This window comes from Malania oleifera, chromosome 1 (assembly GCF_029873635.1).
Source record: "Malania oleifera isolate guangnan ecotype guangnan chromosome 1, ASM2987363v1, whole genome shotgun sequence".
Lineage (NCBI taxonomy): Eukaryota > Viridiplantae > Streptophyta > Magnoliopsida > Santalales > Ximeniaceae > Malania > Malania oleifera.
Window position 1 is genome coordinate 119,216,397 of NC_080417.1, and position 16,079 is coordinate 119,232,475.

The following is a 16,079-nucleotide window of genomic DNA, read 5'->3' on the forward strand; positions in this document are numbered from 1 at the left end:
ACAGGAAAAAACTCGAATTTTACGCATGTAATTAAGAGAGAGTAGCACCGTAATGAATCGGTGACCTTTACTATTTTTTTTAAATTTTACTTTTAAAAATTTAATTGGTCAGAATTTGGGAACATGAGTAAAATTTTGCCTCATTTTTTTTTTTTTCCTTCGGGTGAGAATATTATATTAAAAAAAAAAAAAAAACTCCTTCCTTGCGTTGCATTTTTGTTTAAATAATTTTGTTAACAAATTCAATTAAGTTAGTTAATTCTCCCTGGCAACAGCCGCTCTGCAGCAAATCGGAACTGAAATTTGAAACTGTTTGTCATCTCCCAAATACTCCAGCACGGGGCGCCAGCTCGCCGGAGCGATGGGCAACGCTCAGTCTCCCTCCGCTGATCCTCGCTTCACTTCTGCTTCTAGGTCTCTCTCTTTCTCTCTATCTCTGATTTGATGTACAGACACATGTTATTGGATGCTTATTATCGTTATGTTCGGAAAAAAAAATCTTTCTAATCGTTATAATCGTAGGGCTTTTACACAAAAGGAACTGGAAGATCTCAAAACCTTGTTCGCGTCACTGGCCTCTCAATCGCAGAGCAATGGTGAATACATCTCCCCTTCTGTTTTCCAGGTTGTCTCCCCTCACAAAATTCAGTTTATTTGTTCTTTGATTTAAAATTTTTTAGCGTGAAATCTCACCAATTGTCTCTTTCCACTTATTTTATAGGCTTATTTTGGGCTGCATGGACCTCTTGGCGAGAGAATGTTTGAATTGGTTTCGCAGAAGCGTCATGATCAAAGGCTTACTTTCGAGGATCTCGTAATTGCTAAAGTAAGTGGTTTGTTAAACAACTGCTGTTTTGACATGGTACCTGCATAGTTTAGGGCCTGCAATGCGCCCTTTTATTTTTAGTAGCATGTGTTAAATCAAACTATTATTCATGCTAAGGCACTAATTTGGTTAGTAGATGCCCTTACAGAAATGGTTGATCTATTGTTTTGATTCTACTTTGATCCGCTTGGTTCAGTGGAAAATAGTTTCTGGGGAACTGTGTTGTTGGAGAGGGCATAGTGTTTTTGCAGCTTAATCTAGTTCAAAATATCAAAATCTATTTTAGAATGATTTTCCGGCAACATGTTACTTTGTTGGTTGGATGTGTTGGAGATGGAGTTTCACTTTTAATTTGGTATATATAAAAATGTTACTTTTTGCTTTTGCAAATGTCGAGTCATCTCCTAGCTAAGTGTGGATGGCATAATTGCTAACTATACAAAACATCCTTGTAAGGCCTTTTGCTTCATTTTTATTGGGCAATGTCCCGGCCATAGTTGACTCTGTATTTTGTCTTCCTTTTTTTGCTGTATAAAGGGCTGGAATTAAACAGAAAAAAAAGAGGAAGAAGATGAATGTGAGGGAAAAAGTAAGGGATTGAAATGGAAGAACGGAGATCATGTTTGGTTTCTGATATCGATTGATGCAAAATGACAATGTGGAATTATAGCCAAGGGAGAAACTGTAGGGGAAATAAAGAGAGGAGAGGCGAAGGAGGAAAAAATGAGGAAGGAAGAAGTGAGGAGGAGATACAATTTTTTTTTTGGGGGGGGGGGGGGGGTGGTGGGCTAAATTCATTACAATTTTGAAATTCATAAAAACAGCTGTTACATGGCTTCTACATCCTATTTTTAAGAAAGCCTAAGTTACAAGAAAATTACAAATAAACCCCTAAAGATATAAGAAATGATCCCCTAAAAGACACAGCTACTACAAACAAAACCCTAAATGAGCATAAGCCTACTACTAATTAAACTGAGCACATATAGTAACTACTGATTACTAAACACATTGGGTTTAGGACCCAATCCTATTCTTTGAAATTGGTCTCCAAACTGGGACAATGTGTCCATCTGATTACCTACTTCCCATCCTACATCACCTTGTGCCTGCTATATTTGCAGAAACCTTTTTTACCATTAATTTCTGCAGAAGGAAAGGGAACTCTGTATTGCTGCCATCAACTGCTCTATTTGTGGACTACTTGTCATAGTATTCAGCAAGGAAAGTCTTTCAATGCTTGTTGGTTGAGCACTCAGGATTGATTACAAGAAGGAGCTAGATAAAAGAGTGGACAAATTAATTTTGAACATAGGAGCTAACAAACCTGCCTGGAAGGTGAAATGGATGCCCATAGCGCTGTACATTCTCGAATGTGACTACTTTTCCTGTTCCTGCTAATTGGAGATAGAGGGAGCATTGCATATTCTCCAACTGTGTTCTGATGCTAGCTTGGCTAGGCTCAATACATCCCTAGAAGAAAAGGCTTCTTGTGAGACAGTTTTATTAAGAAAAGGGACCTCCATTTGGCGGAATGAATGAAATACAAGAATCCTGGAAGGAAGTTGAATTGGTCAAGGTAGGACTATGCATGGACAACACATCTATTAGGTATTGTGCATGGTAGAGAAAGAGAGGCAAGGACTATAACATCTCTAAGGTTTCAGGTCTTCTAATTGCCCTCAGAAACAGTTCGAAATTTATCATGAGAAATATTATTCTAGGCAAGAGATTCACTCTGCACTGTTGGAGCAATGTGTGATTGACCATACCAAAAGGAAAAGATTTTTGGAAGAAAAACAGGAAAGACCCAAAGAAATATGATTGATAAGAAGTTAGGTGCGAAGGGACAGTCTTTTGCTCACTTTGGAGCCCAGGAAATTGAACTCTTCAAACAAATATCAGTCTTTGGAACATAAAGTGGAAGGAGACCAAAACGTAATGCTTAGGAAGATCTTACAAGAGCAACAAAGGAGGAGAGAAAAACTTGAAAAACAAATACAGGATTTGCCATTGATTTTGAATGAAAGATCTTACAAGAGCAACAAAGGAGTAGAGAAAAACTTGAAAAACAAATACAGGATTCACCATTGCTTTTGAATGAAACTAGACTCTTGATGCAGTTGGACTTTAGGATGGTAGCTGGATGTTGGGTAGGGGAATATAAGGACTGCATTAAGAAATTCTAGAAGATGATGAAGAAAGCTGTCCATCCTGCTGAGATCTTGAGGGACGAGGCAAAAACCTGTAGTATGAGGCACAACCAACAAGAGCCAACGAGAGGCTTAGGTCATTCTTGCAAAATTTTATGCATATTTAAATGAGCAGCGAATGTCCCAGAACCTGTACTGAACTAAGTTTGTGTAATGAAATGATCTTTGATTCTGCTAGATCCCTTTTAAAGACCACTGCTTGGATTGACTTATGGACAAAAGATATTGAATACCCCTGTCGCAGCACCCATGTAATGGGACCAACCACTATTTTGAATCCAAAAAAGTCAATTTTTTGTCAGTGGTTTTGCATGGAAATCTTGCCATGCAATAATTATAGTTGGTTGTTTTTTTTTTGTTTTGTTTTGTTTTTTTTTGTTTTTGGTTTTTTCAGGTGAGAGAACACAAGTCATATTGTAATAGAGATTTTGAGGGTTGATTTTGGGAAGAAACAAATTAAGAAGAAAAAGCTTGAGTTTTTCTTCACTATTTCTTCTTCTTTGTAGCCAAGACTAGATGGTTGTTGAAGCTCTATTTTGATAAAATATCAGTATGTTGATCATGATGAATTGAAGTTATTTCTACTGGTGTTGGACGCTTATTGGCAAGGGTGACATTGTTGAGGTCTTTTCTTGATGTTTTGTTGAAATCCATTGCATGTAATGAGCATTATTGTGTTATCCAAGAGTTTACACACTCTATGATTTGTTTCTGATTCATGATATCTAATTTTGCTGGAAGAACTTGTTAATCCATTATTGATATGGTGGAAAGTTTTGTTGGGGTTTTCCACATAAAAGTTTCTTGTATCCTTTGTTGGTTGTTATTTTATTATGTTGTTATGTTTATGTTGTGTAGGATTGATTTCTTCTCGAGCCATTGTGATTCTCATTTAATTTGCAGTTCTGCACAAAGACGACCAGGGCTATAATATATTGTGTCACTTGAACAAATTGGTAAGGGAGCTTCGACTGTGTCTGGTTTTGATTTTTTGTGGATTAAATAGAAGAGAGCTCTTGCCCTATGCTCTAGCTCACATCCTTAAACTACCTCTTTGGTAGACTAGAGTGGAAGTATTTTGTATTGCTAAGAATTGTTTCTACCAAGTGACAAAACAAGACCCGATAATGATTGAGAGTTACTGAACAGAGAAGTTGTTGGACAAATTTGGCAACAGGTTGACCAAAGTGTATTTGACAATGTTGCTCTAGAAATTGATGCATACAAATTTTGGCATAAATTTGGGATCTCTTTATGAACAGAAAACTGCACAAAGCAAATATCTTTTGATTAAAAATCTTTTGAGATTGAAATTCAAAGATGGGAATAGTGGTATGCATAATGAAGATTGTGTTCAGTAATAAAGTGCAAGTGTTGCTTATATGAGTTTTTTTGGTAGTCTCACTTAGCGACTCGACTTCTAATGGTGAGTGGACCTTGAGCATGGTTAAAGATAGCATGATTACTAGAAAGACAAGAAGGAAAGAGAATTACATTTATTACATTTTTTCTTCTTATTTAGAGGGTACTTCTTACTAAAAACGGGGGTGAAATAGAACTAGAAAACCTTATGTTGGTAACAACTGATACAAGTCAAGAGAAAGATCCAAGTCAATGAAGGTAATCAAATGCTGTCATTGTGAGGGCAGCTTGGATATGCAAAGAGAGAGCGTAGAAAATTGAAAAGAGAACTATCCAAGGAGAGAGGTGATGAAAAGAAAGAAGAAAAAATCCAATTGTGGTTTCATCTTGTGGTGATGTTATTATTTGTAATGATGATGTGTAAATCTCACATGCCAAGACTCCACATGACTTGTTGATTCAGCCACCTCATTCCATGTTACTTCTTGACCTGACTCCTTTGCATGTTACACTAATGGTAATATTAGTTTTATTATTAGGATGGAAAATCCTGCTATAGATAAAATTGTTAGCTTGGGAAAGGTTCATACAGAATCCAAATTTGGGTGCAAATATATTTTAATTAGTGTTTGACATATTTCTGAGATGTAAATCTTTGGTTTCCACCGGTGCTCACTGAAGGCAATCTAGAAGTGGCTAAGGAAAGAAACAAGGCACACTTGGCATAACTATATTAGAAAGGAATTGCCTTTTGTCAAGAATGTCAAATTCTTTCTCGCTTGTGTTTCCAAGCTGCTTAAGCCATATTCTTCTTCAAAAGGCTTGCACTTGTTATTTAGCTGGGAAACAACACAGAATTTATTTCAGATATCCCCTCCTGCAGATGATCACATGTTTTTTATTTGATTCACACAAATGTTTTGCACTACTAATGATAAAATTGTTAGTGGTGCTTCATATGTTATAAAATTTATTGATGGTTGTATGTGAAAAGTGCAGCCTTTTGCTTTAAAATCTAAAGAACAGTGTTGCGTTCAAGCATTTTCATGCTAACATTAAAAGAGAAAAGGGAATGAAGCTTGGAAATGAAACTAAAATGTGTTATAATAGTAGTGAGTATGTGGGTCCATTTGAATATACAACAAACATCTTCTTGAGAGAGTTGCTTCGCTTAACATGTTCTATGTAACAATGCAACATACTGATTTTAGGAACATATTATTTGAACTCACTCTCATATATATTATTTTATTGATCTATTATTTTATGTGTTTGTATGCATGTATGGTCATATGTGCGTGCACAGGCATGCAAGTATATTGCTTAATACATTTATGTACTTGTATTTTGCAAGTGTATTATACATTGTATAGCTTATTTCATATTTCTTCATACTTACCATTTCGCTTCCCATTTGAATGTGGCAGGGGACTTATGAGAAAGGAACAAAAGAGGAGATTGAAGAGTTCATTTATCAGTTATTAGATGTAACTAACAATGACAAGTTAGGGAGGTATAATCATAATCACTGAATATGTTTACACTGAAGAAGTCAATTGAGGTTTCTTTGTTTTATCTAGTTGACCTTTAAATAAATTCTGTGTGTAGAATAATGGGATTCTATGCTGTTAAGTATGCCTTACTTAGGTAATCAATGTATTTTAGCTACTTTCATTTTTTGTGTTTGTCAAGTTAGAGATGGAGGAGTGGACAGAAAAGAAGAGGAGAAGAGAAATGAGAGGGAAAACTTGCAGCAGCTTCTTGGAGTCTATGTACAGCTCCAAGTTTGCCTTCTATATTATTAATAATAAAGTCTTAAGGATAAAATTACCTCCATTAGCACATTCTAGTTACTAAAATTACATATTCTCTTCTAACACTCCCCTCTCAAGCTGGAGGTGTACAAATTTCAGCTGACCCCAACTTGTAGCAACCATTAGACAAGGTGGGCTTAAATAAATGCTTCGTAAAAACATCACCTAATTGATCCATAGATTTTACAGAGGGAGTCCTCACGATCTTCTTCAACACAACAACCCTCGCAAAATGACAATCAACTTCTATGTGCTTTTTCTTAAACATTAGATTGCTAGCAATATAATGGCAACTTGATTATGAAAAAACATATCTATTGGTTTTTTTATTTTTTTATTTTTTATTTTAGCAAGAATCCCATCTTTGACATAAGAGATTTCAGCCACATAAGCTCACTTATAGTATTAGCCATAGCTCGATATTCTACTTCAGCACTAGATCTTGCTATAGTACTTTGTTTCTTGTTATGCTAGGTAACAAGATTACCTCCTATAAATGTACAATATTTTGTAGTAGGCCTTTGATCATCAACATATCTAGCCTAATTTGCATAAGAGTATCTCATGATCTTGCAATTTCTATTACATTTATATGTCAAACCTCCGCCAGAAGAGCTTTGAGATGCCATAAACAATATCTAATGTGGTTGTTTGGGATTTTCCATAACTTGATTCACCATCCCCACTTCAAAAGTTATGTCAGGTGTAGTGACAATCAAGTAGATCAACTTGCCAACCAACTGCCTATTTTGACATTTGTCTTCAAAGTATGGTCCAACATCCCTAAACAACTTAACATTGGGATCCGTATGAATATCACTTGTTTAGCTTTCAACAAATCAGTCTCATTTAGCAAGTCCAATTTTTACTGAGATAGATTCAACCCTTTCATACACGTACAATGTCAATACCAAAAAAGTAACAAAGAACATCCAAGTCTTAGATTTGAAATTTTGATTACAGTCATTGCTTAACATCTTGAATCCTGCTCTAGTCATTGCCATTGAGGATGATATCACATAAACTACTAGAAGTACAAGTACCACACCTGTCCTTGTTTTCTGTAGACAAAAACTGATGATCATAGTAGCAGTGGATAAAACAAAATGCAAAAATTACAGTACCAAAATTTGTTAAACAAGGCTCGAGGAGACTTCATAAGACCATAAGTAGGCTTATGCTACCTACATACTTTACCATCCTCCCTCCGAGCACCATATCCAAGAGGTTTTTCCATGTATACCTCTTCCTAGTTCCTACAATACCATATAAAAAGGCATTCTTCACATCCAACTGGTATAAGGGCCAATCAGGATTAACTGCCAATGAGATCAATACACGAACAAAATTTAGTCGAGAAGTAGGAGATAAGATCTCAAAATAATCAATAGCATATATGTTTGGGTGTACCCCTTGGCAACCAATCAAGCCTTAAACCGTTAAATAGAGCGGTCAAGAAGATATTTGATGGTGTAGACTTGACAAAACCTAACTAATTCCTTACCAGGAGGAAGATCCACCAAGTCCTATGCCCCTCGAGTGGTGAAGGAATCCATTTTTACATCCATTGCATGCTTTAACCTAGGGTTCATGAGGGCTTCAACATTTGAGGAAGGGACAGAAACAAAAGAAATAGGCAAGACAAAAAAGAATGCATTAGGCTAGGAAGGTGAACAATTGAAACATAATGAGCAATAGTATAAGCAACTAAGGACTGTTGAGTACATGTTCGAGTACCTTTTCGGTAAGTAATGGGAAAATCCAAGTCACATTGGGATGGATCTCCAAAACTAGAAGTCAGAATAGTGATGGGCAAAAGGGGTGGTCGCATGGTGGTAGTGATGTCTGTGCTTGCTTTTCATTATTCATAAACCTTTAATTGTTTCTCTAGGTCATTAATTGTTGGATTTGGAGAAGAAGAGAAGATTTTGAAGGGAGATAATTGTAGGAATAGGAAGATCAACACTTGGGTGGGGGGGGGGGGATCATAAGTCATTGATGCCTTGATGGATTCAAAATAGATTCATCCAATGAGGACCCTCCACTAGAGAGTAGAGAAATAAGGTGTTCCCTAAGAAAGAGTGATATTTAAACTAACATATTTCTTATGAGTGTAGGGATCATAACATCTATAATCTTTCTTAGTTCTCGAGTACCCAACAAAGACATATATAACAACATGAGTAAAGAACTTGTCTTGACTAGTATGTGGAACATGAACAAAACATGTGCATCCAAATACATGATGGACTATAGAGTGCATGTATGTTTCTTGGTATATGATAAGGAAAGGAATTTGTCCTTGTAGAATACTGGAGGGCACCCTATTGAGGAGGAACCGGGTTGTAAGAAGAGCGTTGGTCCAAAAGGTTTTAGAACATGCATATGAAGGAATAGAGACCATGCTATGTCAAGTAGATGTCTATTTTCTCTTTCAGCTATTCCATTTTGTTTTTTTTTTTTTGGGGGGGGGGGGGGTGGTGGGGGTTTACCATACATGATGTTTGATGAATAATCCCTTCAGACAAGGAAAAAACTGAAGCTCATCTTGAACAAATTCAAGTGCATTATTAGATAAAAAAATTTGAATACCAATGCCAAACTGGGTTTTATTTCCTAGCAGAATTGAGGAAATGCATTCAAAAAATCAGACCTGTCTTTTAACAAATAGATCTAGGTCATATGCGAAAAATCATTCACAAAGGACACAACTATTGATGTCCAGTCAAAATTTTGTCTCTACATGGGCCTCAAATATCTGAATGAATTAGAGAAAACAATGATTTACTACAAGACTTGATTCTAGATGGAAAAGATGTCCTAACATGCTTTCCCAGCTATCTCACAGAGCATTCAAAATGAGAAACAGACTTGAACATGGGAAATCCTTGTTATAGTTTTTGAAGAGATGGATGACCAAGATGACCCAAACAAGCATGCCATTGATCAAGAGAAACACTGTAAGTAGACATTGAGGAAGCGATATGACTAGAATTTGATCTACTATCACCACCATCAAAATAGTGCAAGTTATCCTTCTCAAACCCTCCACCAATCCTCTTCTTTGTTTGGAGATCTTGATTTAAAAAATTAAAGGAAAAAGGTTTATGAGATTTAGTTAATTGAGTTGATAACAAGTTCAAGAGAAATTTTGGCACATATAGCACAGAGGGAAGAGGCATAGAAGTAAATGAAAGAATATTGCAATAACTAGAAACTGGTGTAACTGAACCATCAACAAGAGTAACCTTAGGGCTTAGAGTGTAAAGTAGTTGGTTTCAAGAGCTAAAATACATTAGGACTAGCTGCCATATGGAGGATGCACAAAATCAACAACCTAAGGCGAGGAGGATGAAGAGGCAAGGAGCCTGGCTGTACCTAAATGAGCCATAGTAGCATTAGATATAGAAGATTGAATTTGGAGTTGTTGAACTATGCAGGCAAGATTGTTATACTCCTCTCAGGACACAGTAGATGATGTTCTCAACTCCCTTGTGGAGTGGCTTGGTGCACTTGTAGGTTCAATGGTGGGATCACCCTCAACAAAGAAAATTATTGCTCCAAGTTGATTATTTTCATGGAGATCCCAACAGTGATCAACAACATAGTTTTCCCTCTCACAATGTGTGTAAATTCAGGATTTATCATGATGAATCCTAGTCCTAATATGCTATCTCTGCCATATTTGCTTTACAATCCCCATCCTTGTCCTCCTACACTTTCATTACCACGGTTGGAGCTAGTGCTAATTATTAGATTACCACTTTGCCTAAAAGCTTAAGCTGTTTGTTTGTAGGCAAAGAAAATATATCAAGCATTCAAGCTTTAGCACTCCCTCGCACGTGCAGCCCGATAGCACGTGGAGAGAGAATGACACGATAAATAACACCCATGATAGGGAATACAATAATTTTTAAATGTCACACAATAAATGTGGGCAACAAGGCTAGAGCCCAGGACTTCTTGGTAACCAGCTCTGATACTATGTTAGATTATCACTTTACCTAAAAGCTTAAGCTGTTAGGTTGTGGGCCAACAATGTATATCAAGCTTTAACACTAACTGCAGCTGAACTATCACGGGAAGAAGCTTGAGAAGAATATTGAGAGTTGTCTTTGGTGATACTTGGATTCTAGCTTATGCTTCATTTGTGGATGGGATGGATTGACGGGCAAGAATCTGATCAGGAATGGATGGAAGGTCAAGACTCAATGCAGACAAAAACTTGGCACCCAAAAACTCTGCCATTTTGCCTATTAATCATCCCAACGCTGGAGCTAACTGGTTGATAGAAGTTGAGTTCCTCCCACATACCCTTCGAAGTGCTATGGTTCTCACTAATGGACCTACCTTCTTGGTCATATTTGAAAAACTTCTTATATTGGTCAAAAACACAAGTTTGATTTTTATCTTGTGAGAAACCTTCGCTGTTCTATGAAACATCATGTTCCTAGCAATTTGTGGCTCCATGCTATTCCACAACCACACCGGCAATATGTCATTCTTTCATCCAATCTTCATAATCCCTGGAGCCTGGAGTCGGAGGAGACTACAACAAATACTTAAGACTTCCCTTTCGTGTTAATATGCACACACTGCCTAAGATCACAATAGGTAGTTGTAGAATCGAGCCAATTTGATGGCTGTGATCTGTACATTAACAGTATCAGCTGAAGCTCTCTCGGTAGAGGCCTTCAAAACCAACCCCTATACACCACGATCAGCACACACCGGTGTCAGGAATGAATAACACAGCAACTCTGCAAAATCAGGCAGCACACACAGGCACAGAACAGCACTCCAAATCTTAAAAGTTCCAGAACTTCAACAGGAAGCGACGACCACAGAACTGAAGTTACAGTATCCTAGGAGGAATCACAGGCATAAAGAGCCTCTCTTTCTTCCTGTCAAAGTTGGCTTGAGCTCACAGAGCAGAGAAGATCACACTTTTGACCACACAGAATAGAGCAGGCCACAACAAAGCACTGCAGGTCCGCAGGCACTTAAAACAGCAGTGCGGACACTCCAGATCCAACCTGGAAGCACCTAGAAGCATAGGCAGGCATGAAAACAGCACCATAACAGTATCATCACTGGACCAGCTAGCAGAGGAAACATCAGAACTGCAACAGCAGTCTGCAAGAAACAGTAGGGTGCTGTCTTTACCTGAGTTGACTATCACAAGCCAAAAAACACCTACAAGAGTGGATCACAGCTGAGAGTAGAAGGATAAAAATCCCAAAACGACTCTGAAATCAGAAAAAAAAAATCTCCATTATAAGGGTTGACAAGGGAGAGAAAAGGAGAGAAAGAAAGGGCTGTCCTACCTCAGATTAATCAGGTTCAGAGAAACTGCTCTGATAACATGTTATAAATTCGAAAAAATAAATAAATTGAAGAATCAAAAAGGAAAATCATGGTTAGAGATGAAACTGCTCTGATAACATGTTATAAATAAAAAAGAAAAAAGAAAAAAGAAGAAGAATCGAAGGAGGAAAATCATGGTTAGAGATGAAGAGAAGAAGAGCAGAAGAAGAAAGAAACTGTAGGAAATTTTTCATGGAGCCTTATGTACAGCTCCAGGTCTGCCTCTTATATATTACTAAGAATAAAAAAGATTTAAGGACAAACACATCCCCATTCACACAACCTAATACTAAAATAACAGTTTTTCTAACACCTTTAAATTATTATTAATAGATTACACTCCCTGCATGCCCTTTTAGTCACTTTCACTTGTTTTCCTATGTGTGGCATGGCAATTGTCAGGTCTGATCTTGAAGCTGTTCTGATACTGATGTTTGATAACATATTTTCACCAAAAAATTCTGACGTTGGGTTGAGTTGTCATTGGGATGTTGTGGACATATTTCTTGATGCTGCAACATTTTCAAAGCACAATGAAGGATGTTCTGAGAATAGTATGTCTCTTAAGGATTTCAGAAATTGGTGCACTCATCTTCCATCTGTTAGAAGGTTCCTTGGAAACTTGTTGATGCCACCTGATCCAGGTTATTTGCTCTTCATTCATTTATCTTTTCTTCAAGTATTGTTTCTTTAGTTTTATTGTTTATTAGCTTTCCTTCGTGTCTTGGTAGCATAAACAGTATTCAATAATCAATAGGTTAATTATATTTAGATCGAGTTTAAAGATTTGCTTGGCATGAAAAAAGAACTTTTTTTTTTTTTAAATTTTTATGGCTGCTCCAAATGTTTTCCATTATGATCTGTTAATTTAGTCATATAATTATTTCACAAGCAGTCCGGTGTAGTCCTTTCCATTTGATTATTTGCTCACTCAACACATGGAAACAGTGTTATGGTTTATGTGTGGCCTTTAACTGCTTTACCAATTTAAATTTCAAAACTAAAATAGTGGCATTATCTTGTGTTAATTTGTGTTTTTGGTTACCATGGACTGCTGTGTAAATTTAGAAGCTTAATGTTAAAATTGAGTAAGTGCCTAGTTACTTGTCTGCATCTCATGGTGTTTCCATCTCACTGTTACTGGAGTGCTGTTTGATAATTGAAAAAACCAAAAGAATCTTATTTCAATGTTGCAAGCATACAAGTTCTTGCAATGGTGACCAAAAAATGTATTTCTCATACTAGAACTCAAATTCAAAAATTTCAAATTTGATTTTTAAAATATTGCATTTCTTTACAGTTAATCAATATAGATTTGGTTGTTTAAGAAGCTCATGTTGCTTCTCTTTGAATAATTTTCTTTCAAATTTTTTTTTAGCTTTAAATGCCGTGCGTATTTCCATTAATATAATGTGCACTTTGTTGTGTAGGGAGACTGGGTGCTCAAGTTCCTCGTTTGCTGCATTCGGAAAATATTGATTCTAAAATGATAATCTTGAGAAAGGAATATGCTTGGCACATAATGGGAGTCCTTTCCCAGCAAGAATTGGTGGAGTGGAAACTTCTGTATCACAGTGCTTTCAATGGCTTAAGTTTCAATACATTTCTTGGCAATATATCGTGAGTTGCTTGCTTTTTTGTTCAACTAATCATTGTCAATGCTGACGGGCCTGCACAATTTATGATCTCATATCCCTTGTTCTCATGTTTAATTTATATCCTATTTCCTATGACTAGAACTCCTTGCACCTTTTCTGTGTTACTCTTCTCTTCAGCGAGGTAGGCAGTTGAGCTCATAATTAACTTTTTTAAAATAGGGGAGAATAGTATATGGCTTACCTCTGACTAATTTATGGATTTTCTTGGATAACCAAGAACCTATGGTGGCTGGGGCTCTTTGGACTTTGGACCCTTATCTCCTTACGAAATTCAAGATCAAGGTCTTAAATTTTGATTTCGACTCAAATTTCAAAGCTCCAAAAGTATGGAAATTTTGACAAAAATTATGATTTCAATGTCAATTTCATTTTTGATTTGAAAAAATAATGGAAATCAATAGTAAAGCACGGAATTCTTTGTGAAACTTTAGAAATGGTTCACAGACATAACAATGTAAGTTTTAAGATTAATATATTACAAATTAAATGCATCTATGTTGTGTATGAGGTGGAAAAGTTGTAATATAGTATATGTATCAAGTATATTTGTAAGAAAATGTGCATTAAACATATTCAGTCAATACAAATGGAATTCATAAATCATTTAAATTTATTTATTATAAAAATAATGATAATTTAGACATGAATGGTCAAATAAAATGTTGTAAGTTTATTTTGTCATATAATTTCAAAAGCACTTGTAATAATCTTTTGTTTTGATAAAAATAAATAAAATAAATAGAGATAAATTTCACTTCACCCCTAAATCTCTCATTTGAATTCCGAGGAAATTTCATTGCATAGTTAAAATTCCGACAAGTTTCGCTAAAAATTTCAAGATTTCGATAAATTTCGGATGATTTGTTGAAATTTTGATTGAAATTAAGCAAGACGGAAATCGACTGCCATTTCAATTTCGAGGGTGGTGGAAATTGGAAATTTCAATTGAAATTTTGACAATTTCATGGAAATTTAAGACCATGCTCAAGATGAGTTGACTTGCCCTCCTATTTCTCATTGGGTCAGTCCAGTTAAGTCTCAGTGCAGAATCGAACCTGAGGCTCTGAGTCACTTCACCATCCATGCCATTGAGCCAACCCCTTGGGAGCATGGAAAGTATTGTTTTTGCTGTTGATGTATACCGTTAAGGTTGTGGGCCAACAATGTATATCAAGCCTTAACACTCCCCCACATGTTCAGTTTGATTGCATGCATGTGGACACATAAACAAATGAATAACACACAAACTGGGAATGTTATAATTTTTTCACTTAAAATAAATGTGGGTAACAAGACTTGAACCCCGGACCTCCTAGCAACAGTGGCTTTGATACCATTTCAGATTGCCACTTTGCCTAAAAACCTTAGCTGTTAGGTTAGGCCAACAATGTATATCAAGCCTTAAGACTCCCCTCACACATTTGCTATTTATATTAATAAAGCTATTCTTTTGATAGGTAACAAAAACTAGACTAAAACGGGCACCAAGGAAGCTTATTTACAAGTAAAAAAATTCTCAAAATCCAACACAAACTCCAAATCTAGCTTGTAATGGTATTTAACCATCTGTGCTTAATATGTGATTGGTAAACTCCTCCACCTGAAAGGTTCCTCCCCTCCCCCCCCCCCCCCCCCCAACCTTGCAGCCCAAATGGTGAGAAGAATGTACACCCCTCCAAGCCCATAATTCTTTTCAATTGACTCGGCAATCACCAATAGATTCCCTACAGTGAGCAGCCCAAATTCCTCAGTTGACTATCAGTACACTTGAAGGAGATTTCATTGTTTTAGCTGCACCTTTGCACATAAACACCTGTCCACTAAGATCCTTCCCCCTTCTTGGGAGGTTATCAATAGTCAATATCCTCTCCCATGTTGCTCCCTAGGCAAAAGTAAAAAATGTTTCCATGTTGAAGTATCTTATTAAATGATGTTGAAGTAATGCTAAGGAAATTAATGTAATGATTAAGTGGTGTTCTTTGACCTTGATTTGGACTGGGAGGTTGTGCGTAGTTTGTTGGAGACCTGGATCCTTAATAAGTGCAGCTATCTTGAGGAGTTTTCTGAGAACTTCTCAACCTGATTGGTCCAAGCAAGCTACTTGGTTAAGCTTTTTCCCAAGGAATTCAATTTAATCCAAAAAAATAGCGAAGTTGCCTATGTGGTGTCAGCAGATTGCCTTGCAATGAATCTGTTAAAGCTTGATATACATTGTTGGCCCACAACTTAACAACTTAAGCTGTTAGGTGAAATGGTAATCTAACATGGTATTAGAGCTGGTTACTAGGAGGTCCTCGATTCTAGTCTTGTTACTCACGTTTAATGTAAGTTTGTTAAAATATTATCTTGTCCCTAATATGGCTGCTATTCATTGTGTGTTATCCCTCCACGTGCAATTGGGACCATGTTTAATGTAAGTTTGTTAAAATGTTATCTTGTTCCTAGTATGGTTGTTATTCATTGTGTGTTATCTCTCCACGTGCAGTTGGGCTGTATTTGTGGGGGAGTGTTAAGGCCTAATATACATTGTTGGCCGACAATCTAACAGCTTAAGTTGTTACATAAAGTGGTTATATAACTGAACCTTTACAAAGGAACCACCAAACCACACTAAATATATTTTTATTTATCTTTTTTTTTATTAATCATTTTGTTCGTCCTAACAATCTGAACTATGTACTTAAAGGAGCTTTAGATATTAAAATATGTGAATGTGTGTGTTTGTGTCTATAGGGATTGGGAAAGTAGGGCTAGGTGATATAGGAAGAGAGAAGATTTGAAATTTATTTTTATTAAATTACTAGCTGTATTTTTTTAGAAATTTGGGTTTTATTTTGTA

At 36.4% G+C, this 16,079-nt stretch overlaps 1 protein-coding gene across 2 annotated transcripts in view; it reads left to right on the forward strand.

Annotated features, from left to right (window-relative positions):
• Positions 1-222: 222 nt before the first annotated feature.
• LOC131163670 (uncharacterized) overlaps positions 223-16,079 on the forward strand; it is a 29,223-nt gene continuing 13,366 nt past the window's right edge. Inside the window, exons 1-6 of one of the 2 annotated variants that reach the window (XM_058120326.1) lie at positions 223-414; positions 523-625; positions 722-826; positions 5,829-5,914; positions 11,985-12,226; positions 13,013-13,202. In XM_058120326.1, coding sequence (XP_057976309.1) covers positions 362-414; positions 523-625; positions 722-826; positions 5,829-5,914; positions 11,985-12,226; positions 13,013-13,202 — 779 coding nt within the window. In that variant the 5' untranslated portion in view covers positions 223-361. The remainder of the gene's footprint in view (positions 415-522; positions 626-721; positions 827-5,828; positions 5,915-11,984; positions 12,227-13,012; positions 13,203-16,079) is intronic. The other variant, XM_058120331.1, reaches the window with a different exon arrangement.